Raw genomic sequence first — 27,150 nt, 5'->3', positions numbered from 1 at the left:
AGGATCAGTAACAAGCATTTCATGCTGATATGAACAAATATGCTCCAAAAAAATTGCACAACTTTATTTTTAATTTAAGGGGTACAAAATACAAAGGGTGAGATGAGACCCAGCATAACATGCCTCCTTCCAAAGATTTTATTTATCCACTATTTAAAATGTATTTTCACACATGCAAAAGTGGGCAAAGGCAGGTTTGAGGTTTCATTCATGTTACAAACTTCCCTTTAATACACGCATAAGGCCTTTGCACCAACCCTCCTTTAAAAAAAAAAAGTTCAATTTTATAGATCAGATAGATCCTCGTCTCTTCTGCTTGACTTTTGTCTTGCCTCCTTTTCAAACAGGAATGAATGAATGAAAGAAAGCAAAAGTCTGACTGTGTACAGTTCTGTATGGGAGAATTTCTTTAACAAACTGGGGCATTTCCATAGACAACCGAAGTAGTCTCAACCTCTTTGAATGCAATCTATGCGCACAAGGGCAGCTCTGACCCTGTTCTTGACAAAACAAGCAGTTTCATGTTTATACCTGCAGCAAGCCTTTAGCTTCACAATCTATGATTCTTAGCATCTCACACTTGCACATACTGAGACTTTAACAAGGTTAAAATGGTCAGTGAAAATGGCTAAATGTAGCCGAATGTAGTCTTTGCACATTGGTTAAAGCATTTGTATCAAAGACTTGATACATGGGAAAAAGGTTTATGGCCTACACAGAGTTGGTGTAGATATTACGGAAAAATACGTGAACTCAGGTGTGTATGATATGGCTGTGAGAATTATTACTGAAACTGTACAATTGAGATTCCCAAATCAACCCTCAGAACAGTGTGACCGGGCAGGTTATTCATGGCAGGGCTTGTATTTTTCTTCTCATTGTCTGGGCTTTGTCCTTCAGGTCTGGACGGCTGTCTGTTTCCATGGTGGCTAAAGACCGCTGAAGCTGTTGCCGGCTCCTCTCAGACAGACACTCCCACTGATCACTTTCTATAAACATAAAGCAGCACGAATCTTAACAGTGAGAAGGTTTCTATCACACTTTCATAACTGCATCTTTGTCGCTTTTAATTCACCTTTCTGACACTGAAATAGGCCATTCAAGTGAATCGTGCATGTCAGCGCACCTCAGTATGATGCTTAGTGTTCATAAGCGTATTTCTGCTTTTTCATAACCACCATCTACTTTACTGTTAGAGAGACCAATTACACATAACATATATAATCCTTTGTTAGGCTGAAATGAGAAATCTATATCTTTATAAAACTAATTATCGTAAAGTTGTTTAAATTGTAGTTTTTACAGTTTAGGATGTAACCAAAGTTGGTGTTTTTTTAACAGTATTGTTACATAAAATAACAATTCTATTATCAGATTTTTCTGAAACGATTTCAACTTCTGAATTCCTTCACTTTAAAAAGAGCCTTCAGCATTTACATTAACACACTGGCATATTGTCTATCATTAGAAAATTATTTAGATTCACAGCTGAAACATGAAGCATGATCAAATTAAGCCATTTCTGTAATAACACACTAATCAGTTATTTTTATGAAAAGTCAAAAGCAAATAAACACTACCTTCAATCCTCTTCAAAAGAAGTTCAACTACCACCAAGGCATCTGTTCTTACTGATGAATAGCTTTTGTTTTCTGTGGGAGGAAAAGAATAATTCTCATGAGCCAAGTCTGAATAAAAAGGTCATATTTAAAGGGATAGGTCACCCAAAAATTAAAATTCTTCGGTGGAACAAAAGAAATAGAAATTTCTGTCGGAAGTCGACAGTTATTTGGTCACCAACATTATTGAAAATATTTGTTTTGTTCTGAAGAAAGAATTAAGTCAAAGTTAAAAAATGCATTCTGATTTTTGGATGAACCGTCCCTTTAATCAAAGGTATAATCCACTTTTTTTTTTGGAAAAAGGCAAATTTTACCACTTCCCCAGAGTTAAACAGTTGGGTTTTACCTTTTTCGAATCCTTTCTGATATTTAGAAGAAAATCAGTAACCAGACAGTTTCTGGTCTCACCGACTTCCATAGTAGGAAAGTAAATATATATACTATGGAAGTCAATGAGACCAGAAACTGTCTGGTTACTGATATTCTTCTAAATATCAGAAAATAGTCTCAATCTATTCGAAAACGGTAAAACCCAACTGTTTAACTCTGGGGGAGTTGTAAAATGAGCCTATTACCAAAAAAAAGCAGAGTATCAGTTTAATGTTTAGAAGTTAATGAGAATCTCCACCTAGTGGTGATGCCAGGGCAGTGCAGGTTTCTGACAACATCTCAGTCAAAACAGCAGCGTTCTGATGTTCCTTATCCAACAGCAACAGCCTAGCACACAAAAACACCAGACAGTTAAATAATAATAAGATTTTCAATTCTGTAAAGCATTTCACCAGCAACTTTATCACTTTACTCTTTTTCTAGCTTGTACGCACTGCTATTTCCACTAAAACAAATAAGATTAAAAAACAGTGCATTTTCCACAGACAAGGCATCTGTTAGAAAACTTTCAATATTTTTAGTGAGTACACTCTACCCCTGATAGAAGACCTTCATGGCGCGCAGGACTCCCAGTTGAACCCTCCATGTGCTCAGCTTCAATCTATCACACATTAACCTGCAAACCTCATTCTGGAACTGATCTGTAAAACAAAACACACTCATTAGGCATCACTCGGCTACCAGTCTTAAAGAGAAAACCTAACACAGGGGCAGAGACTTACTCTGTGTCTGAATGGTTTTAGGCCAGCCCTTTCCAAGCGTCTCAAATGCACACAATAGAACTTCTGTTTGTAATTCACGAGCTTTAACATCATCATCGTCATCATCGTCATGTCTCGGGGAACCGGCACTTGCTGGCTGATTCTAAACAGAAAAAAAAACACACAAAATTGTATGTTTTTAAATTGGATACTGGATGTGGAGCTCCCAAAAACATTGAGGGATATTGTTACACTGAATGCCAAAGCTAAGTAGGTTTAAAAAGAGAGATTTACAATAAGAATTTAAAGTTTACTGCACCTTTTTAATGATTGGAAGAACAATGTCCGTGATTTCCTGAAAACGATCCTCCTGCGTCGACTCCAAGATGTCTGCTGCACTGCGTAAAGCCGCCATCTTATAAACCAGATTCTCCTTCTTACATTCCTTCAGCACCAAATCCAGCACCTCGCTCACCGTTGGCTGACCTACCGCAGGCTTCTGTAGCTCAACACTACAGATATAAATCACATGTTATGAAATGATATTGAATGTACAGTTCTGCTCATAGGTTTACTAAACAAGATGCTAATATTTCTTTTTTACGGCGAGTTATGTTTTCCAAAAATGCTCTGCAGCTCAACTGCGGCTCAATGATGTTGTCAGCACAACTGAAAGTTGCACAACAAAATTAAGAATCTTAATCTTAAGGTCTGAACAGGGTCATTTATGTAAATTGTAAATAACTGATGTAAATTAAGTTATATCCTATCTAACTTCAAATGTAGTACTTCACTTAAAGGGATAGTTCACCCTTTTTTTTTCTCTCACTATATGTACTTCCTCAATATATATGACTTTCTTCAGATAAACAAAAAGCGATTTTTAGGAAAATAATCCATCTCTGACTCCACACAATGCAAGCGAAAGGCTTCTGCTTGGCTGACGCTTGAAAAACCACACACAGCAATCGTCACTGTAATCCATACAGCCAGAGTCTTCTCATACATCAATGTCTTCTGAAGTGAAACGACAAGTGAGTGTAAGAAAAATACTAAAATTTTAAACTTTTAACTATAAATCATTGCTTCCAGACAAATTTTCTAGGCACGTTCACGAGTTTGCTTGAGTAGTAACAGGGAATCACCACTTCTTGCACGAGCTTCAAAAATTAATTTCTTTTGCACAAGAGGAACCTTTTTAAATGGTGCCTTCCCACAAGAGTGGTACAGCTCAGTACGGCTCACTTTTGGGGGGGTTTGCACGGTGTACAGTTACCTAGTACTTATTTTAGTACCACCTCTGTTGAGATCTCACCCACAATGCAGGCAAACTAAAGCAAAACGAGCCAAACTAAACCTGGCCAAGCCGTACCATGCAGGGGAAAAGTGCCATTTGTCCCTAGAACTAATGGCAGAAGTACACAGGCTTTTTGCCGTGTTCGTGCAACAGGAACTGGGAATGATTTTAGTTCTAGGAATGCCTTTTGGGGGAAATAAATTAGCTCCTACTTCAGAGTAGGGTCTAAACCAACACTATAGGAACTACCAGTGACGTTAGCGTTCACTAATTGGTTAATCGCACACGAAACACTAGCCCCCGCCATTTTAAATAAGCAGTGCACACACAAAGATTATAGCCTATATATTTACTCCACAAACTAGCTCTACGAACATGGAAAACCTGGACCTCTCAACCTTTATGCTGAGGAAAAATTCTACTTAACTTTAAATGGACCAAGCGAAACATAATTATGCATTTCTGCTCAGCTAAAGATATTTGACATTAATCACATGGCAAGCGCTAATACTTTTTTATATATTGTCAGTTCTATCTAATAACATGTTAGACAGGACTGTTAAACAGAACGCTGTGTGCTCAGGCTCTGGCGTTCTCGGTGCAGCGGACATTTATTTTGATGGCACTGTCAAAATAAAAGTCACAACAACAAGCGCCGTGTTGGTGCAAATGAAAGTGTTGGTGCAAATGAAACAAGAAAAATGGCTCTCTGGGAACATTTAGTTCTCTATGATACTTCCTAGAACTACCTGATGCGAAAGCACCTATTTTCCTAAAAATGATCCTTTGTGTTTACCTGAAGAAAATTGTTAATAAGAGAATTTTCATTTTTTAGTGAACTATCCCTTTAAGATCACATATTTAAGATTTTCTAATGTTTTATGCTAAACATCATACATATCCTGTAAAATCGGGCACAACTACTGTATGTGTTTGAAAGAATCTAACCTGCATTTAGACACAACAGATCCAACAGCTTTCAGCAGCTCTTCCTGTGGAGACATAAGCCATTAATACTTCAGTGGCAACAAATACAGCAAGGTAGAAATCAGTTTCAAACCACTGAGATCATGCTTGTCATGTATTTTTAAAGTGTCCTTTCCCAGGTGCATAAAGTCTGAGAGTATATTACCTTCCCTGCCCAGGTACGTCCTGCAAGCCCCTGTAGTAGTGCACTTAACACCATTCCCAGGTGAGGTGCCACCAGTGAGCCCGTTTGTTGCTTAGCGATAGTTGCCATGGCAGCGGCACCCTGAGCCTTCATCTTCCAGGACTGAGACTGCAGAGCCCTCTGAGTAATGGCTATGAGCTCGGTCATGTACAACCTGATCCCACCAAAGCTGCCTTAAGATACAGAATGCATAAAAATGTGAGAGGAAACCGATTCATTCATGATTTTGAGTTTAATTTGTGAAAATTTTTCTTTTAACTTTCTCACCCTCATGTTGTTCCAAAACCGTAAGACTTTCGTTGATCTTTGGAACACAAATGAAGACCTTTTTGATGAAATCTGAGAGCTTTCTGTCCCTCCATTGACAATCTACACAACCACCACTTTCAAGCCCCAGAAAGGTTGTAAAATCATTAAAGTAATCCATGTGACACCAGTGGTTTAACCTCAATTTTATGAAATGACGTGAGGTGTTGGGTTTGTGAAAAAAAAAACAATTTACCTCTTTATTTACAAAATATTAATCTCCCAAGGACGCAACAACATTCGTTCTTGGGTCAACAGAATATGCTGTGATGCTCTCGTGAACCACTAGAGTCATATGGATTACTTTAATGACGTCTTTACTACCTTTCTGGGGCTTGAAAGGTGTAGTCAGACTGTCAACGGAGGGAAAGAAAGCTCTCAGATTTCATTAAAAAGTTGTTCATTTATGTTCCGAAGATGAACGAAAGCCTTACGGGTTTGGAAAAACATTAGGGTAACGAATGACAATTTTAATTTTTGGGTGAACTATCCCTTTAATTCATTCTCTCATGATATCCCCTAAAATACACACTTTAACATCCATTATGATGAGTCTTGTGTTCTAACAAAAGGGGATTTTTAGATAATGTTAGACAAACCCAGTTTTCCTTACAAGATTAGATAGATAGGAGCACAAATGAGTTCTTAAAAAGGTTCATGAACTCTGTATCATTTGCCTGACAGTAACGGGTCTCCAGATAACTTTAAAAGTCCCTACAAAATACACTGAAACAACCAGACTATACATTGATTTCCTCATCACTTATTTATATGCTGTGAATCGTCCATTTCAATGAATCAATTCACAACTCGCATTCAATTATTCATGTGTTGACACATCATTAAGTTAACTCACTTCACTTAAAGTAGTTCACTTTAAAAAAAACAACTTTTGCTGATAATTTACTCACCCCCATGTCATCCAAGATGTCCATGTCTTTCTTTCTTCAGTCGAAAAGAAATTAAGGTTTTTGATGAAAACATTCCAGCATTTTTCTCCATATAATGCACTTCAGTGGGAACCAAATGGTTCAAGGTCCAAAAGAAAGTTTCAGTACAAACTGCAAACTGTTCAAAGGGCTTAAAAACAATTCCAGACGATGAATAAGGGTCTTATCAAGCGAAACAATCGCTCATTTAAAAAAAAATAGTAATAATAATAAAAATAGTAATTATAATAATAAAAGCTTAAGTTTTATAAGCTCAAATGCTCACCTTGCTTTGTTCTGTAATGCGCATTCGTGACTCTCCTATTCGAACTCGTTTATCAAAATGAACAAATCTTTTTTCGTGTCATTTGGTTCATTCAACGAACGAAATGAACGAATTGACTCTGATGAACGAGTTCGAATAGGAGTCACAAAGAACAGAGCAAGGCGAGCATATGAGCTTATAAAACTTAAACTTTTTTTTTTTTAAATGAGCGATCGTTTCGCTTGATAAGACCCTTATTCATTGTCTGAAATCGTTTAAAGCCCTTTGAACAGTTTGCAGTTTGGACATTTGGACCATGAACCGTTTGGTTCCCATTGAAGTCCATTATATGGAGAAATCCTGGAATGTTTTCATCAAAAACCTTAAATTCTTTTCGACTGAAGAAAGAATGACATGGACATCTCGGATGACATGAGGGTAAGTAAATTATCAGCAAAAGTTTTTTTAAAAAGTGAACTTAAGAGATATTATTTCTTTAAAAATAATAGCATAAATGGCCTAACCTAAACTACAATCTTTAAACATTGGAAGAAAAAAGAAAGCAAACAGGTTAAATTAAATTTGGGAATTTTAGTTTAAAATGGAAGCTGTGGGTCATAAATGAATATTTTCTTCTCCAAGGTTTGTGCATCTTAACCTACCAGGCACATGATCCTGCCAGACCTCAGCCCACAGGTTGGCCTCAGTGCTCTCTCCTTTCTCTTCCTCAGCCTCCTGGTGCATGCCTAGAAACGCCAGCGGCAAACCCACTCCAGCATGAGCCTTCAACACATCGGGACTGTAGTGACTGATGGCATGAACCACCAGACAGCATGTGGACTTGTACAGCGCCTCTGAGTATCACAGAAAAACACTTCACAAATCTAAACAGCATGAGGGTTTATACAATTCTTATTTTCATTTCATAAAGGTGAGGCATTGATGACACCATTTTCATGCTATCCCAAACTCATACTTTCTCTATTCCATGTTTTGAAGCTCGACAGTCCATGTTGGCTGTTCCTCTTTGCCATAAGGATCAAAGTCAGCTTTTTTCTTTTGTATTCATTGGATGGAAGTCAAGTCAGTTGGTTTTGGATGGGCATGAGGGTGAGTGTGTGACAACTTTCTTTTTCTATAACTTCACAGTCAAAGTCCTCATACCTTCTTTTTCCAGGTACCAGGTGTTCAGTTTCTGCAGAAGCTTCTCAACACTGCCATCTTTGGCTGTCTGATGGGGTAAGCAGAGTATTGTTTTGTATCTCTGTAGTTGCCTTAGGTTCAAGGCAAATAAATACTGTATTTATTCTAGTAAGTTTTCATACCCTGACCAGATGTCCAATGGCAAAGGCAAACGACTTCTGAATGACACTACTACGGTCATTGATCCCGTTTAGGAGTGCAGTCATGAGTTTACCTGTGGGATAAGACACCCAAACACACGTATAAGATTTATATACTTATAAGTTGCATTCAGTATAACACCTCTGATTTATAGATGTGTGTTACCTGAATATGGTGTGAGATCTTGAGGGCACTGCACTGTCAATGACACAATCACACTGGCACATCCTCCCTATAAAAACACACACAACTGTTAGGATAGGTTCACACAGAACACATTTCCATTCCACCCCGCTTCTTTTCATTGTTTCTCCATGTAAACGCACTAGATGGACGTGTTTGACCCATGTGCTTGATTCTCGCATCTTTTGCAGCATGACTGTTCTAAAAATGCAGTGTTTTTTTTATAGTTTAGCGATAATAAAACAAGTTTTAAAAATGACACCACAATTTTATCCACTGCCCCACGTCTCTGAAAAACGCGTCCTGTGTGATTAGACATGTGCCGGTATCAAATTTTTATGCTGTGATTAATTGATAGATTAATTTATCATGACATACAGTTTTATCACAATATTTTAATTGCACAAGAGAAACCGATGGATTGAGGGTATCTAAAAATAACAACTTGCATCACAATGTGTAATTATGATTGTCAAAACATATGGTAACTAAACAGAATTTTATTAACTTTAGTGACATGTTACGATATTTACATGGTACAATTATTTGGTAGGCTACTATTTGTATTATTGCTCAACACAATTTTCACAATTTCAATTAAATTCTTGGTTTTGTTTTCAATCTTGTTTCAATATTGACTCATTTTGATAAATATTAGGTAGGCTACAGTAGATAGCCTGCATGCAAATTTTTCTCAAGAAAAAAATACATCTCACATAATGCTGTAAACATACAGAGAGAAATTAAATATAATGTGGTTTTCATTATAATAACAATTATGTAATGACACAAGTAAAAAATATAATAAATATGTAATATAGTGCCGATATTTAGCAAAATACTCCTCTTTATAGCAATTTTTTCTAGTCAACTAACGTGCTGGTCATTAAATGGCTTACGGTCTCAAAACATTTTGCATTCCCCTGGGAAATTTTGCATTTGCTCGTAAAACCTTTTGAGCTCTTTGTGAACGAACGCAAAGTTTCTTACCTTTGTACCAAGTCCAATTCCACTCTTTAGCAGATCACAAAGTTTGGGAACCAGCTCTCCTAACACAGACACATCCAAGTGCTGCAGACACTAAAAACACAAACACAGTGCACATAAACATCATTATACAAAACACACTTTTAAACATCCTGTAAATGTGGGTATAGATGTTTTATGTAATTAAATGCTCCAGTAATTCCCCATATGGAATATATAACTAAATAATGGATATGCTAGGCTTATAAGACTTTCATTACCTAAAAATGACAAATTGATATGTCATCAGTGAAATGAACTTCTAGAGATGCTGAGGAGAGCAGCGGACACTGTTTAGGGACACTCTGAATCAGAATGCAGCTCAACGCTTAATCCTTATTCTTCATAAGGACGGTGTATAAAAATGGTGTCTTACCATATTAATGGTTTCCATCATAGGAGAGGACTTGGCTGCACTTAACCTAGCAGCATCCATGGCACTCTACCACAGACAGAAAAGAAAATAATGAGTACAATATATTCAAAACAAATGTGACATGTTATAATCTCACTGTCATCAAAAGAAATTGCAGAAATAATTTGTTTTGTCTGTCCCATTTATTGTATTTATTGATATTTTGTTGTAACTCTTGTTCTTAAAGGGTTAGTTCACCCAAAAATGAAAATTAAGTCATTAATTACTCACCCCCATGCTGTACCAACCCCGTAAGACCTTCGTTCGTCTTCGGAACACAAATAAAGATATTTTTGATTAAATTTGAGAGCTGTTTAACTACCACATTGGCTCCTAAGGGACTGCCTCTTGACGGCCCAGAAAGTCAATGAAGAAACTGTTTAAATATCCCAAGTGACTACCGTGGCTCAACTATATGTTTATCAAGCGACGCGAATACTGTAGGCCAGAAACGAGATTTCCTTAGATTTCTACGACGCATGCGCGAGAATTGCGATCTGAAGTAGTGTAAGCAGATAGCAATTCTCGCGCATGCGTCGTGGAAATCTAAGGAAATCTCGTTTCTGGCCTACAAGGAAGAAAAGAAATAGTCAAATAAACTCGTTATTTTTGTTTGTTTTTTCGCACAAAAAGTACTCTCGTCGCTTGATAAACATATAGTTGAGCCACGGTAGTCACTTGGGATATTTAAACATTTTCTCCATTGACTTTCTGGGCCGTCAAGAGGCAGTCCCTTAGGAGCCAATGTGGTAGTTATACAGCTCTCAAATTTAATCAAAAATATCTTCATTTGTGTTCCGAAGACGAACGAAGGTCTTACAGGGTTGGTACAGCATGGGGGTGAGTAATTAATGACTTAATTTTCCTTTTTGGGTGAACTAACCCTTTAATGATCACATGTATTGAATGGAATACGTAATGGTAGGTTCTAATTATAAGGTTGAGTTATATTAAACACTATTATTCTGCTTGAGGATGGTAAAACAGGTCTCAATTGTTTATGAAGAGGAGCAGGAAGTGAACCTGACACCTAAGAGTACTAATGTTCAGATTGTTTTGCTTTGCTCACCTTCTCCTGCTCTGTGGCTCTCAGACTGAGGTAGTTGAGCACCTGTGGTTCCAGCACACTCAGAGCCTCCAACAGAGCCGGGATGAGTCGAGGAGCATGAGGTTTCAGACGGCTGCCTGCTGTCTTGCTGATCTTCACTAGAGTTTGGATACTAATACACAAAAATACTCACTTATACTCTGAATACTTAGTGTTTTTTGTGCGTGGCTGGTAAATGATTGTGTTCTACCTGAGAGTCCGCACTTCGGATACGTTGCTGACGATGCCTTTGTCCAGTAAAGTTGGCAGCAACACAGCCACTGTCCTTTGAGCAGCAACACCTGTCGATTCGCACATGCGCACACACACCTATTGGAGAAACATACACACACAAATGTCAGTCATAGGTGGTGTCCCTGAGTGGAAAATCAATGGGCTACCCAGCATTCAGTGCTGCAACTCACTTTGCTGAGAGTCTTAAGAGTCAGATCTGCTGCCTTACGAACAGACTCCTACAACCAGAAACAAATAAGATGGTCAAACATAAATAGTTCAATGTCAGAACCAAAGCACAAACATAAGCCCAGAAAACAGCTCACCTTAATGTCATCCAGGACCCGAAACAAAGTCTCCCAGATTTCTGACAGGCGGTCGATGATATCACTTGCCTGCCTTCCACGTACAAGATCGTTCAAAGCCAAGCAGCTGAACAAAAACAAAAAAAGGGTTCTGATGACATAAACCTGCTCTACCATTGGTGTAAATCAACATTCTTCCAAGGCTATATAGACACATTACCTTGACTCCCGCACCCTCCACATGTTACTAGTGAGGTTGGATATGACATCTTGAAGAATTTCCTTAAAATATTTCTCCACCTGCCAAAACCAAATATAATTAATGTGACAAATCATTAAAACTACAGTGTCCCCAATGTAGTTAAGCAATGTAGTTTATGACTGAGTAATATTTATCTCTTACAATGGATTTATCAGTGACGAGGGCATCCCAGATGCTAGTCATGGCCTGCCTGATGGCCAGGTTGGGGTCAAACTGGTATCGATAGAGGCGGGGAACCAACTGAGGCAGGAAAGGAGCCATCTGCTCACCAGCCTTGGCTGCAATGATGTTAAATCCAAATGCGGCACCCTACAGCACAGGATGAGTTGCATGATCTTAATTAAATAAAGCTCTAAAAAAAATGATTAAAGTTACCAAGTTATAATTGTGGTAAATATAGCTCACCTTCCTGGAATTCCACATGGCATGATGATTGGCAAGATTCATGAACTTGTAAACAAGATCTGGTTGGTTTAGATCACTAGCCAATGAGCAGAGCTCTTTGTAGGTGGAGAGTCCTTGCCTACCAAAATAAAAGATCTTTCAACATACAATGAAAGAAAACATCCTAGTCTGGAAATCTGGAAAGTCCTCCTCCCTAAAATGTTTCTAAACAATCTGAAACTAAAGTGAACTAAAAGGAGGACGTACCCATCAGGTGCTTTACCAAGAGCCTCTCCCTGGAAGACTTCAGTGTCCTCTGAGACGGCATGTTTGACTCTGAAAACAAAAGAGTCAAGAGCCAAAATGCACATGCTAAGTGTCCAAGATATATTATTCTGTGATGCAAGTAATTGAAAATGTAGAATATGTTCAGTGTGGATCTGGTTAGTAGTGTTTGCACTATGTTCAAGAGCTTGGTAAATCCATGTAATGTTATATGACAAATCATACCCTAAAAGTGAATAATAATGAACGGAACCAGAAATAAGCTGGTTTATTAATACCTTTTACCAGTCATGAGAGTTTCCACAAGGGTTGATACCAGCTCCTGTTGATCCTGTTCCCCTCCGAGCTCATAAACCAACCCCAGGCCTTTAGACGCCACATCTTGACTGAGTTCTACACACACAGATGATCCCTATCAACCTTGCCCAAAAGCTCCCAGACTTTAGATACTCTTTCAAAATGTAATGTTATCTTTAAAAGAGCAGAACGAGACTCACCATCTGGATCAGACAAGATTGAGATAAAGGCCGTCTGTATCTCCTTCAGATGAGACTATAATAGACAAATAGAAGACAGACATTTTGAAACGTCAAGGTTTCTTTGCGTGTATAAATGAGACAGTGTGTTTTTGTATGTGTATTTACCTGTATTTCTTTGTGATGGCTGAGTTTCTTGACTAGAGACAAGAGCCAAATACAGGCAGCCTGCCGAACATGAGGGTTTGGACTTGGTATGTATTTAGACAAGATTGAGTTTAACACCCAGGGGACTATGTCATTATTCTTTATATCTGTTAGAGGAAGAGATAAATAGTTTAAGTGCACAACTCTGAATCAGGGCTCAACATGCTTGCCAACAAAAAATAAAATAATGTGGTAACACTATGTAATTACTTTTGTAGAAATAAGGCATAATTACATGCAACAAACAAACTAATCCTAAACCAAACCCTAAAGTAAATGCAGTTCATTATTATTAACAGTTCTTAAAATGTATAATTACACTTTAACAAGGACACCAAATAATTGAAGTACATTTTAAATAAATAATGCTGAAAAAAGTGCACTTATTCCTGATGCCTCGTTCCATGTTGCCAAAAGTGTTCAGGCATGTAAACAAACAGTTTTACTTGTCCAAAAGACAAGTATCTGGAAAAGCTTTCCCTTGTGTGCTTGAGCCCTGTCTGAACACGCACAGCTTCCTCTCTTTGTCTCTCCCAGACATACTTACTCTCAGGAGGGCAGTACTGGTCTTCAGTGCATGTCCACACATCTCGGGCAGCTCCAGAACAGCTTCCTACAGCAGCATTAGTTAAAGCCTCCCCCACTGTAAACTGCAGCTCCACTTGCTTGGCCTAAAGAAACAAAACACAAACATTTAACAATAAAGAATATGAAGAAATAGCAACGTTGATTTTTTCATAATATTTATTTAATATAAATTCACTGCACTATGCTGACAAAACACATTGTTCATTAACCATTTTTTTTTACTTCTATATATAATCCACAATAAACAGTCTAATTTGTCAGTATTTTATTTTGAATGAATGGAAGTTACAATATTATTGGCTTCAGTGGTGATGCGTCATGAAGAGGGTCATAACATCACCTCTACGGAATCCATGAGACCCTGCAGGATTTTCTTCTGGTGTGGGAATTCTCCATCTCCCACCGGCAGGAACCCAAGAGTCTGGATGGCACGTTCTTTCATCTGATAACACAAACAGCATCTGATCAGTACCATAAATACCAAAAATGTATAATAATAACCTTAATTACAGTGTGGAAAGAGTGGAAATTGATAAATACAGAAGCACTTAGTTAAATTTAGAATGCACACATCAAGAATACAGTCACACGTATTTACTCTCTGAGTGTTTTATTTTACCTTGCCAGTCTCTTTGCCAGATGGGATCCTGGCGAGCAAATTATCCACTAGACTGAGTTTAGTGAAGCCGTTTCCATCCGCCGGCATCAGCAACACACCGTTACGGCCAATCTCACCCAATGCTGTCACAGCAGCAACAATCAACAGAGGAGACTCACTATCTAAAAATGAACCTGTAGACAAACACATTGGTAGCTTATGTTAAATTCCTATAATTGGACAATAGTTAAGGGAGAAGCATGTAAGATTTTTTTTTTTATTAAAATACATTGTCTTAACCCAGTTTATTGTTCATTGACTATTAAGGCCCGTTCACACCAAGCACGATAAATATAAAGATATAATTCTAAATATCGTTCTCCATATTAAAGGATAACAGCGTTCACACCACAACTATAACGATAAAGATATGAGGAACGATATCGTTGGGATCACTTTCAGAGCGATTTTTTTCCAGCTGTCCAACGATAAAACACTGACAACCAATCAGAATCCATTCTAATTTAAAGGTCTCGCGCATTTAAAATGGTAGATGACATTGCAGAGAAGTTAGGCCTAATCATCAAGGAACAAAAAATACCTCCACTGTTTGACAAGTCAAACCCCCTTTTGAAAGAATACGTTAAAAAAGATGGATATATGGAAAGCAATCGGTCATAACCTGGGAATAAACGGTCAGAAGTATTAACGATGAGATATTATGCAGTTTCAGTAACAAAATTACCTCAGGTGGGCTATCCAGCGCAAGTTGACAACATTGCTGAAGTTGCAGTGAAAAAGTCGTTGTTTACATAAAGTGTTGACTAGGCGATGTTTTTATCCCATCATTGACTTGTCAGCTAAATTCACTGTTAGATATTACAATAGACTTGCTAGATTCACTGTTTAGATCCCAACTCCTCTCGTCTATTAAGGATCCCTAAAAGAGCCTGTTTTTCTTTTGATATTTGTTTGTAACGTAAAGCAGCAAGTCATCCATTCTCGTTACCTTGAACCCGCAGCGCGGGCGCACGTGCTTAGAATAAAAAGACCGTTATCAGTTGTTGGTGTGGACGCATCTATAGTTATCTTTATAGTTATCGTGTTTGGTGTGAACGGGCCTTTAGTATGCCATTCATTGGTTTATCTCCCCCAAAAGTGTAAGCATTGTGCCCCCCAGGCTCCATCTAAACATCCGGTCAGGTCTGATGCCTTTCCACCAATAGCCTGATTGTGAGGCAGGGCTACTGTAGCAGGCTGAGCCAGAGGGTGTTTAGCCATGTGGGACCATGACTGATGCGTTTCATGGGAAAAGACATTCAGCTCCGGTTACAGAGGTGAAAGTAAAATTTCGCTGCACCTTCAAAGATTAAACAGGTCATAAATGAAATCGAAATCACATCTGCTCAACAAATCAAAACTAATGGGGCATTGAGAAGCAGTGCGCTACAACGAATGCTTTAATACAACACCATCATGCATCCATTCAGAAAGACAAATGTTGGAGTTTATATAATTTACTTCACACACCACAACAATTTGAGGCTGTGCTCACTAGAAATGTCAATGACAAAAACATACACTCACTCTAGACAGTGTCTACTCAAATGCTTACAGCAACACAGCTAAAAATATCCCTAATAATTTGGACCTTTTGCCACTAGAGTCCCAGAACTTACTTGCATCGAAACATGTTAACTTATGAATTGTTATTTAAGAGCATCCCAATACGCCTTATTCACAGCAGCACCATCTTTGATTTTTAATGAGAATGAAAGCGAGGCTGTGAGGGATAGACTTGCATCTCTTCAATGGGCTGTACTGTTATTGAATGTGTTTTCGTATTGTTCTGCTCATGAAACACTGGAAAAATATCTTTCCAAAAAATGTCAGTTGACAAAAAACTCCCGACAATGTAAGCTGTGGAAAATTGCAAGTAATCTAGCCGCTTTATTCAGCTTTTTACAGCGGATGCCATTGGAAAAACGGTAAATCTATCCCTCACAGCCTCACTTTCATACCTGTCATGGCGCTGCTCTGAATAAGGTCTATATCAGATGTCGAATGTAAAACTCTGAAAACACACATACCGATGATTTTTGTGGCCATGGCAATTTGTTCCTCATTTTCTTTGGGAGAGTCTTCAGAAGGCATTAGGCCCCGCCTCTTATTCATGTATCTGCCCACCATGTAGCCCAGAGCCAAGATGGCACCATGCTGAGTCTCAGGACTCTAAATGTAAAAAAATTATAATAATAATAGTGAAAATTTTAATCAAATTATAAAAAAATATATATTTTTTATAATATAAAAATTAAATAATATTTTTCCATACATGCATGTCTTTAGTTGTCTTGATCAAATTTTGCACAGCAGTTCTAAGTTCATTTCCAGACATAGTAGAGACAACCATGGCATACAGTTGTGCTGCCAACTCACGCAGGTCTTCTTTATTAGTGTTCATGAGACCCTGCAAAATTAATATAAATAATGAACAAATTTATTTTTTATAGTTCAACATTCTTAAGTAAAAATTCTTCATTCCAGAGGATATAATATATACACATACCATTCAAAAGTTTGGGTTCTGTAAGATTTTTATTTCAAATTATTAAGAAATTATTTTAAAACATAACTTATTCCTGTGATGTCAATGCTGAATTGAATAACTAATATAACCATTAGTTAGTCCATTGCCACATGATTCTTTAGAAATCATTCTAATATGCTGATTTGATGCTCAATTTCTTTTATCATCAATGGTGAAAAGACTTGTGCTGCTTAATATTTTTGTTTTTCTTAATATTTTTTTTTCAAGATTCTTTAATGTATAAAAATATTTGATATAGAACTTTTTTGTAAGCAATACTGTCCATAATCTTTGTCAATTTCCGATCAATTTAATGTTTAATTTTAAATTGCTGAATAAAAGTATTAATTTCTTTTTTTTTAAATTACTTACCCCAAACCTTTGAACAGTAATATTATACAACATTAAAAATTAAATAAAAAATTACTTTAATCCAGTCGATTTTGTCTACAAACTTGGGAGTAAGTTTCTCTGGGCACACAGAGACCACTTCCAAAAGACAGTACATCACTGGAATACCTGTATTAATGAATTAATGTGATGAGATCACAACATCAGATCACACAAAATTAATTTATGATAATCCACTTTCTTTTCTTATAGATTATGTTTTACACGTTAAATACATTACAGGTTTGCAGTAAAGCAAATTTTCAATAAATTAGATTTGAATATTTTGCTTGGAACTATAGTTTTCTGTTTTGGTGAATACACTGCATAAAAATCTTCACCACCCGATATATATTCCCACAGTATATGAAGAGTTCAAATGCAAAAGCCTCTAAATGCCATTTGAAATTTTCTTCTTTAATGATGATTTTTATCAAACTTGTATATTTAAGTTCAGTAATTTCACTTAAATTGCAATGATAATTACCTATGAATTGTTATTTAAGTGAAATTACTGAACTTAAATATATAAGTTTGATAAAAATCATCATTAAAGAAGAAAATTTCAAATGGCATTTAGAGGCTTTTGCATCTGAACTCTTCATATATATTTTCATACTGCCCACTCCTTTAGAAACCACAATTTGTAATCTTCCTCACCTCCTACAGCTGAGAGTAGCTGTTGCAGTAAGTCAATGTATACATGAACTGGATTGACCTCTCCTCCTTTATTGGCAGGAGAATCATCATTGGACAGTAATGACTGAACATAGCGTCCAATAAGAGGAGCATCATCCTGCATGTCCATCAGGTTCTGAGTTGTGGGTGTGGCTCCAGCACTATAAGATAGACACCTCCTAAGATAAAGAACTATCTATGGAAACAAAAGAGTAAAAAATAGCATTTGTTCAATTTAAATTATATGTGGCCATTCATTATTGGAAAAATTCTAAAGACTGTCATTTTACCTCTCCAAATGTGGCAGGATTAAAAGGCAGTGTGGAAGTACCAACAATGTATTTCGCAGGAGTCTTCAATCTCTGAGCGGCCTATGACACATACATAAATATCAGTCTCTATTACTTAAGCTGGTAGCTTTTACTTAGTTGTGCCAATAAAAGACTGCACAAAACACACTGGGATCTGCAAAAACAATGTTAATGCAAGTGAAACCGAATTTAAAAAGGACTTATAATATTTTTTAAATTTTGAACTTTCTTTATTGTGTCATGTTGGTGTATGAATAAGGTCTGAAAGGTTACAAACCACAAACTCGCCCTAAAATGCCTCAAAGTTTTCCTTCTGGGAACATACACATCTCTATAGACCTAATTTAAATAATTCCCGCCAAAGGCATCCGCAATAAAAAGGAGGAGAGGCCTAGCTGAGACAAGCTATTTTTTTCAGCCCAGATCTAACAAAGTTATGATAAGCATCATGGCATTTCTAAAACACACTCAAAGCACATAACCAATCACAACATACTGACCCAGCCAACCAATAAGAGCACATTGCACTTTTTAAAAGAAGGAGCTTCATAGAGAGGGACTAAAAAGTGAATTACAGAGACATGGGAACAAACTGTTAAAGTCAAGACTTGTAAAAGGAGTGCTTAACGATACATGATCATGTGATCAGTTATATATTATATAGCACTTAGAATCAGAACAGGTCTAAGACCCATTTTGGGTCATGACACACCAGTGGAGATGATATCTATAGACATAAATCAAAACACCAAACCTTTTCGTGGATATAGCTGGCCATCTCTGGGAATGACGGCATGGGTCTTGATCCCTCTTTCTCGGTCTTTGTAGAGGGGACAGACCTTAGAGCCCGCTGAGCCTCCCCAGATACCTCTTCACGACTGCAAATACAGACCATATGATGTTTAATGTTCATCATGACAAATAATTGAAAATTTGAAAGAACTACAGGAAGTGCAAGTATGTACTCACAGATCTCCTGCAGCCAGCAGTAAGAGATATCTAGAGGCTACGTGATCAGGACCAAACACTGTGCTAGCAAACTTCATCGCTACCTGACGGACCTGCACCTCCGGCTAACACAAAACCATAAGCAACAGGACATTACACACGGCATGGTATTTTAATATTTAATCATACTGAAATTTGGGTTAAATAACTATGCATTATATCATTCAAGTTGAAATTTGTTATTCCATTTTTAGCTTTGGCATTTGTATTTATTCTTTCAAGGTGCTTGTAATAACAGTTAAATAACAAACCTTTGTGATGTATGCAGCCACAAGCGCTTCCATTAGGTTCAGAAGTGCCCCCTGAATATTAGCATACGCTCCCACCATCATTGACAAGGCCTCCTGTATGGCCAATCGCACATCAGATTCCTCCTGTTTACGTTAAGAGAAACAAGGTTTAAAATCATGCAACAAATCATTCAGTAATAACTGGATAATTTATGTATAAAACGTCTTCCAAACAAACCTTGCACATGGACTCAAAAAACTGCTGTACCAATGCAATGTCTTTCGTGAAAAGCTGAGGCATTCGACTATAATAACAAAGGAAAAAATGAAAAATAAAAATTACACATGTATTCAAATATTCAAATACCTTATTTGGTAACGCTTTACTTGAAGGGGTGTGCATAAGACTGACATGACACCTTCATAACCATGACATGACATACTGTATGTCTTGAATATGAAGTAGAGTTTATGCATGTTTATGACAACTGTCATTAAGTGATTTTCGCTCAGTAATGACATTTTGAATGCAAATATGACATTGTTTAAGATGTCTTTGTTATGACATCTTGACATAAACCATAACATCATAACCTGTCAGCGTCTTTGTCGTGACAACTTGACATAAAATTAAGTTAAGCTGTCATGAGGCCATTATAACTCTGTCATGACTATTTTTCGAGACCTCAACTACAGTGGTACAAATTGAATTTGTCATTAAAAAGTTATAATGGCTTCATGACAGCCCATGTCAAAACCAACCACTTAGCAGTTTAATGTAATGTTAACCAATAAAGCAAGGTGCTTTCTTTAGTTTGATAATGAATCTGCTATGTCATGTTTATGACAGGTTGTGTTGTCTTAGTAATGTCAAGTTGTCATGACAAAGACACTGACAATATGATGTATTTGTTTATGTCATGTTGTCATAACAAAGACATCTCAAACAAAGTCATATTTTGCATTAAAAATGTCATAACTGAGCAAATGAAACTTAATGACAGCTGTCACACAAATGCATAAAACTTCCTTCATATTCATAACACATGTCATGTCATGATTATGAAGGTGTCATGTTAGTCTTATGCACACCCCTTCAAGTAAAGTGTTACCTATTATTTTAGTTTGTTACAAAATGATTGTATTACCTTGAAAGTTTTCCAACAGCTGAGTAAGCCATACACAGTAGCTTGGGGTCCTTATAATAATAAAATTAATTATAGTCACTTTAATAGAAACCTCAGAAAAGCCATAATTGATAACCTCAATTGTTCAGCATGCGTTCATACCTCTTTATACTCATTAATAAGCTTGGTAAGTCCATTCAGCAGCATCAAACCCAAAGGTTTGTTGGTATCAGGGCACCTTCAAATTAAAACAATTATTATCATGATCACAATGACAAAACGGACCATCTGATGCACATCAAATGCACACAAAGCAGAAGAGCACTTGTGAAAGTAGTACATTACGCTCAGTAAAATATTGGTTGTATTCATGGCTAACATATCAGCCTATCAAATATTTTGTATAGTAGTAAATGTGAATTTCTACGTGACTCTTAGAGATCATTGATGCTTACACCATACAGATGTGATGTACAAACTGCAGAGTGAGGGACAGGAGTTTGTTGTTGGTGTTTGCTCCGAAAAGTCCGTCATAGACAACCTGAATGAACAGACAATCACGGTCACCATGACATCCTTTGAACAAGTTCTTTACTTATTCACTTCCTTTGTCAAACATGGTCTCTCTGACCTGTATATTAGCAGGAAAGCATTCAGCAGCCAGTCTGGAGCGAAGAAGATGAGGCAGAATCTTCATCTTGACTCTGGTGCTGACCGGCTCATGCTTCAGCTCCTGCTTCACTGTGGCACCCTGGGTAGTAAAAAAAAAAAAAAAAAAAAAACACACCTCATTGAATATAAAAGTAATAAAAATATTAGACCGACCATGTGCAATGCATGTACTTACTTTAGTTTTGAGTGGAATATCACCCAGGTAAACTTTATACATTTTGTTGACAATGAGTGGATTGTTCCAGTCAACAATGCTGCAGTACAAAACAGGATGCAAGAGATGAGTTTCAATATTATTTCAAGTCCTCATTCTTTCATTTAACATCTCATCACAGAGAGCCTCACCTCTGCTTGCTTTTCAGTTCCAGATCAGCTGCTGTGGCAACACTGTGTCTGGTGTCACTTGAGGCCACAACTAAGTGAATGACCGTTTCGACCTCAGGTACCTGCTCAGCCTCTATGAACTTCACAATCCCCAGCTTACACTGCAAACAGAATGCTAAAAAGGTTACTCAATGAAGAATTAGAATGAAATTCACCACAGAAAGAGTTCAATCTGTTGATTCTTTAAATAATTATTGGTATAAACAGAATGGAGGCTCAAAATCTCACATTAAAAATATCCACCAACACTTTTTCTGAGCATCCTCACCTGCTCCAGTTGTTCTGGGCTCCACTGAGCTTCTCCAATGACCCTTTTAACTGCATAAACGCTCATTCCCGGAGGAGGCTGAGGGAGACCTTGTGTTGCAGCGGCTCCTGCTCCAGATCCCCCTTGTGGAGATGAGGGGGCCGGACGAATTGGAGGCTCGTTTAACACAAACCTTTATTTAATATCAAAAAGAGTTAATGAGATTCAAAAAAACAGTAAATACCCTTACCAACTCAAACCTGTTTTACACATTTAGCTGACATACCCATAAGGCATCAGAAGAACATCAAGCATGAACTCTAAGAGCAGTTGTACAGTTTTGGGCCTCTCCGTCAGGACAAATGGGGAAGCTTTAGATGGCTCTGATGGATATTTCATATGATACAGTGTAGGGATCAGCAGGTGCATCAGACTAGACAGAGAGAGGAAACAAACTACATTATCTATACTGTTCAGTACTGATATATTTACAATAACAATGGCTATTTAAAAATATATATGTATGTATATTATATAATACTTTCGCATGGTTACAAAAAATATTAATTCATATTTCAAATAAAAGCTTTTCTTATGAACTTTCCTGAAAAAAGTCCATCACCAAAACAGCATTTTAGAATGATTTTGAAAGGATCATATACTGAAAACTTCACAGGAACAAATTACACTTTAAAATATATTACAATAGATAATTATTTTAAATTGTAATAATATTCAACGATATTACCTGTATTTTAATCAAATAAATGCAGCTTCTGTGAGCATAATGGAAATTAGCGTGCGTGTATATATACATTTAATAATATTTAGATATATTTTAGGATATATTGTAAATATGTTTATATCCAGTAACATTCTACCTTAATAAAAACAACTGTTTCTTTTCAAATAAAGTTTAAACTCACCTGTCCTGCTGGGGCTGAGGTTTGCCCTCCATTGCTGTGAGTAGAGTAGGTGCCAGCTCACACTGTTTGGACACCTCCAGCCTGGGATAGCCCATCTTTATATAGATGATAGTGAAGTTCTGCAAGCACAAACACAGTCAGCCATGACAAGTTCTCACTATATCATATGGGTATTTATATACAACCTTGGGAGAAAAAAAACATGACCCATTTCAAGGGTAGTCGCAAGGCATATTGACAGTGGGGAAAAGGGACATGAGGGTATGCGATCATACCGTGACAAAAGATGCGGCAGCAGGATCCTGATACTGAACCAACAGTGTCTCTACAGGCAGCTGAATCTTGGGTCGACTCTTTATCCTTTTGTTCAGGTGAACCAACAATTCCATAACCTGGAGACAGCGGAAATAAAATCCAGCTCTTTAATAGATCTTCTTTGAAATCCTTTTCATGGGTGCTACTTACTAACTATCAATTACTAGAGCAGGGGTTTTCAATCTGGGGTCCCGGGACCCGCAAGGGGATTATAGGGGAGCTGTGGGAATAAATAAATACAATCTAACAGTAGAGAACTATAGTGAGTCGAATTTCTTTTTAATCATGTAACATGAAATAAAATGAAAATATTAAATAATTTAACAAATTATATTGAACACATTTAAAGCTGCAGTCTGTAGCTTTTTGGGCGTTAAAAATGATCCAAAATACATATTTGAGAAAATATACAACCAGCCAGTTTTCAAAACTATCTGCTTGCTTTAGCTCGATTTAAAGAGGTAAGCTTGTAATAATGTTTTTAATTCCAGTGGTACTGGGGGATTTCTGCTGGAGATTCGAGCATGTCTTTGCATCATTATGTCACATCTGTACAAACACATCTGTACACATAAAGAAGAGTCTCGGCTAGTAGGCTATATTGAGTGTGGGGATGTTGGAGGTGGAGATTTATAGCCTTTTCTCACAGCACTTGATATAATTAAACTTATCAATTTGATGGCGGAGCCAGAAAGGTTCAAACGACAATCACCAGTGACAACAGATTCACCCGCTGTAAAATACAAAAGACTTCGTTCGGACTTCGAAGTGGCTACAGAAAAAAACAGACTGCAACCGGACCCATGCGAAAACAAGGATAGACATCGGAAGGACATTACATGTAGTCAAGCAATGTTGATGTTGTTAACATTAACAATTTGAGAACAAAGTAAAATTTGCACGGTTCTGTGTGATATGATAAGCGATTGTTAGATTTAATCAGAGCGATTTACTGCAATATCAGAACCAGAACAAAAGTGGATGTTTCTTACTAGTTCAGATGACATTTTCCGGTGAAAATTATTATGTTGGTCATACTTCCAAAAATAATAGTCTGTGATTCTGAATGGCAGTATCGACACCGGCGTGGTGACTGACAGCCTCTCAGTCTCCTCAAACATTGTGTTCATCCACGCTGTGCCGTGTCGAAGTACAACTCATGTAAAATTGATAATTCCGTGAATGACTGCAATTGCAGATTTCAAACAGAGATGGCGACAAAGAACAGACTGCAGCTTCAAAAGAATTTTGGAAAAATCTAGAGTAGAACTATAAAAACATCTTTCCAAAAATAAGAATAAACTAAATAAATGACTAAAATAAACAAATAAATTAATTAATAGCCTAAATAATCTAACAGTACAATAAAACAATTTAATGACATATAATGTAATACAATATTCTCCAAATAAAATTTCACACATTTTGGGATGGGGGTCATTCCACAAGAATGATCATATCTGGGGGTCCGAGTGATCTAAGGCCCTGTTTACACCTGGTATTATGATGCATTTTGGTCGATCGGATCACAAGTGGACGACAGGTATAAACGGAGTCTAAAAAGTTGAGCTTGTCCACTTTTGCCAACTTCCAGAGGAAGTTGAAAACGCATTCGACCGGATTGCTTTCGTAGTTTAAACGCTCAAGTGGTCAAACAGCCAAAAATGACCACCTGCTCTCCACCTACTGACCTAATGCATGAACATGATAGGAAGCAGGCTAACCCAATAGGATTTTAAACTTTCTTGGCTGAAGACTCAAGTTTGGTTTAAAAAACTATGTACAATGTTCTCTCTGCTGCTCTCCGAATGTTTTTCCGTTGTCTCCATGCACATTCATATGTAAATTGCACAAGCTTATTTTTGTCCATTAGATCGACAGATCTGGGGGGGGGGAGGAAACATACATTTATCCACCCATAGACCCTCCCCTCGAAGAAACCAGGACAGAAGTGGCTTAAAAGTCGACAAAGGAGACAAAATTAAAAAACCAGGTGCAAGCGTTTATGTGTCTCCCTTGTCATGTGATCAACCAAAACGCATAATACCAAGTGTAAACCGGGCCTAAATACTGAAAACATCTGCTCAACGAAAGCAACTTTTTTTTTCTATTATCCTTTCAATGGTTTTCTACTATTACAGACCCAAGCATCTCCATGCAGGCTATGAGTCTGATTTCCAGACAACCCAGAAAATATAGAGTTTTGTGTGACACTGTATAACTTTCATTAAAAACAAGAGTTAACATTTGACACGCTGCATAATAATACACAACATGTTGTATGGTCATAATTTAAAAGAAACAAGTTCATAATTAGATATGTCAGAAATGCAAGTGAAAATGTTTATATTTTCTGCTGACCCTTAATTGCTACACACACTTACTTTCTTGCGAACCCCCTCTTGCACACTGGATAGTTTGAGGAGGACAGGGGGCAGGAATTTGGATATAATATCCTGTAACTGCTCATCTGTTTCTGCATGACCCAAGCGCATAAACACACGCTCCAACTGGTCTATGATAAGGAAACAAAGAAAAAGAAAGTAAGCAACAGATAGTGTTCAAAATGAAAAAGGACCACCTCTATTTTCAAATTTATTTGAATGGAAAGACTTGCTCATATAATTCCTGTAAGATCACAGGTTAATTATAACAACCTTATTTATTCAAACAATGTATTAAAGTAACACTGTGAATGAATGCAATGAAATCCAGGCTATATCCATGAGATGTCCTTCACCGGCTCTCTATGAATGATTAAACGAATAAACTTACAATAAAATCATCCAACAAGCTTGCAAATGAACAACAGATAATAAGACTAACTGTAAACATAGATAAACAGTAAATACAGAGGTTCAAAGTCGCTAACGTTAGTTGGTTAGCGTGCGAGCTGCATAGCTTCACTGCTAACCAACGTTACCGTTTATTATCTAATGCTAGAGTAATTTCTCACGCTGTCAATAAATGACAACCGGTCCTGGACCACTGTGACATTCAGATAACGCTAATTGCACGAAAAATACAAGTTGAAGAATCCTCTTACTTAGACAAACCCAATAGAATTACTTTCATTTTGGAGCATGACTGAGCATTGGGCCTCTGTAAGCACATAGTAGCCGACTAGCTGCCAAACTGATATTCACTTTACAAATATTATTTATGCAACAGTAACTACCGGTAAGCAAAAAGACAACAAGATGAGCTCAACCTTCATTTAAGTGACCAATAATGAAGAGAGTGTTGAAGAATGCAGTAATGAAGCAATACAACATGTAGATTGAGTTAAACTTACTGAGCTCGTCCTGTGCAGCCATGTTTGAAGTGAAGTCAGACACACCACCACCAGCGCTGCCACTCCTATTGAGACAACATATCTCTCTCTCTCTCTCTCTCTCTCTCTCTCTCTCTCTCTCTCTCTCTCTCTCTCTCTCTCTCTCTCTCTCTCTCTCTCTCTCTCTCTCTCATTTTTATTCTATTAATATAATCGAGTAGGTTCATACAGTGTAAAATGCTACAAAGCAAATAAAAATTGAACAGGATACAGGCCTACATGAATTAAGCAATATAGGATACTTTTTTAATTAATTAAGAAACTTATTTAATAAAGCCAACAGTGTCATATTTTATTAATTTCAAAGGCCTCTATATGATCAATAAGATCAAAAGATTTTGCTAAGAAAAACTGCTCTTCATGCCTTCTGTTGGCTGATTGATAGATCATACTTTTATAAGCAGCCTATGTAAAATGCCTTAGTGTAATTCTAAAAAGTGTCAGGTTAAACATGCCTAACCATAACTCTAACCAACACAAGTCTTTTTGCTGTTATAAAGAATAACTTTAATATTGTTGTTAATATTTCAAGATGAGCTTTAACAGAAGTGAAACAGCTTGTTAAGTTTCACCTAACAAAAATAAATAAATAAATAAATAAATTATTGGAAGAAATAGTGACAACGGATATTCATTAATTTTACAAGTCTGCAATACTGTTATAAAAAGCTATCAAAATTTCACATTTTTGCCCAGATAACAACATTTGCACCAAATACATAGGCTATATATATATATATATATATATATATATATATATATATATATATATATATATATATATGGTGTATATATACAGTCTATATACTGTATATATATATATATATATGGTTTATATATACAGTATATATATATATATATAT

The 27,150-nt window shown here is 36.9% G+C and overlaps 1 protein-coding gene across 1 annotated transcript; it reads right to left on the bottom strand.

Moving 5' to 3' along the window:
- Positions 1 to 43: 43 nt before the first annotated feature.
- ecpas (Ecm29 proteasome adaptor and scaffold) lies at positions 44 to 26,372 on the bottom strand. Its single transcript, XM_039692240.2, has 49 exons — positions 26,249 to 26,372; positions 25,338 to 25,468; positions 22,914 to 23,030; positions 22,639 to 22,757; positions 21,999 to 22,145; positions 21,734 to 21,905; positions 21,427 to 21,566; positions 21,257 to 21,335; positions 21,041 to 21,160; positions 20,865 to 20,950; positions 20,572 to 20,647; positions 20,431 to 20,480; positions 19,521 to 19,587; positions 19,304 to 19,426; positions 19,014 to 19,117; positions 18,799 to 18,922; positions 18,024 to 18,104; positions 17,716 to 17,929; positions 17,093 to 17,184; positions 16,411 to 16,545; positions 16,166 to 16,307; positions 14,097 to 14,269; positions 13,818 to 13,919; positions 13,437 to 13,560; positions 12,851 to 12,996; positions 12,704 to 12,758; positions 12,485 to 12,599; positions 12,189 to 12,257; positions 11,943 to 12,060; positions 11,679 to 11,846; positions 11,496 to 11,575; positions 11,297 to 11,402; positions 11,162 to 11,209; positions 10,948 to 11,066; positions 10,719 to 10,869; positions 9,611 to 9,676; positions 9,199 to 9,288; positions 8,191 to 8,257; positions 8,007 to 8,098; positions 7,846 to 7,912; positions 7,344 to 7,535; positions 5,143 to 5,354; positions 4,959 to 5,002; positions 3,033 to 3,225; positions 2,735 to 2,876; positions 2,548 to 2,653; positions 2,251 to 2,339; positions 1,581 to 1,652; positions 44 to 989 (listed from the first exon to the last, which is right to left on the bottom strand). The coding sequence occupies exons 1-49, from the start codon at positions 26,268 to 26,270 to the stop codon at positions 850 to 852; spliced, it is 5,487 nt and encodes a 1,828-aa protein (XP_039548174.2). The 5' UTR covers positions 26,271 to 26,372; the 3' UTR covers positions 44 to 849.
- Between the last annotated feature and the right edge of the window lie 778 nt (positions 26,373 to 27,150).

The sequence above is a fragment of the Pimephales promelas genome, chromosome 6, assembly GCF_988280905.1.
Source record: "Pimephales promelas chromosome 6, fPimPro1.hap1.1, whole genome shotgun sequence".
NCBI classification, from domain to species: Eukaryota; Metazoa; Chordata; class Actinopteri; order Cypriniformes; family Leuciscidae; genus Pimephales; species Pimephales promelas.
This window is presented reverse-complemented; position numbering and strand designations above follow the sequence as displayed.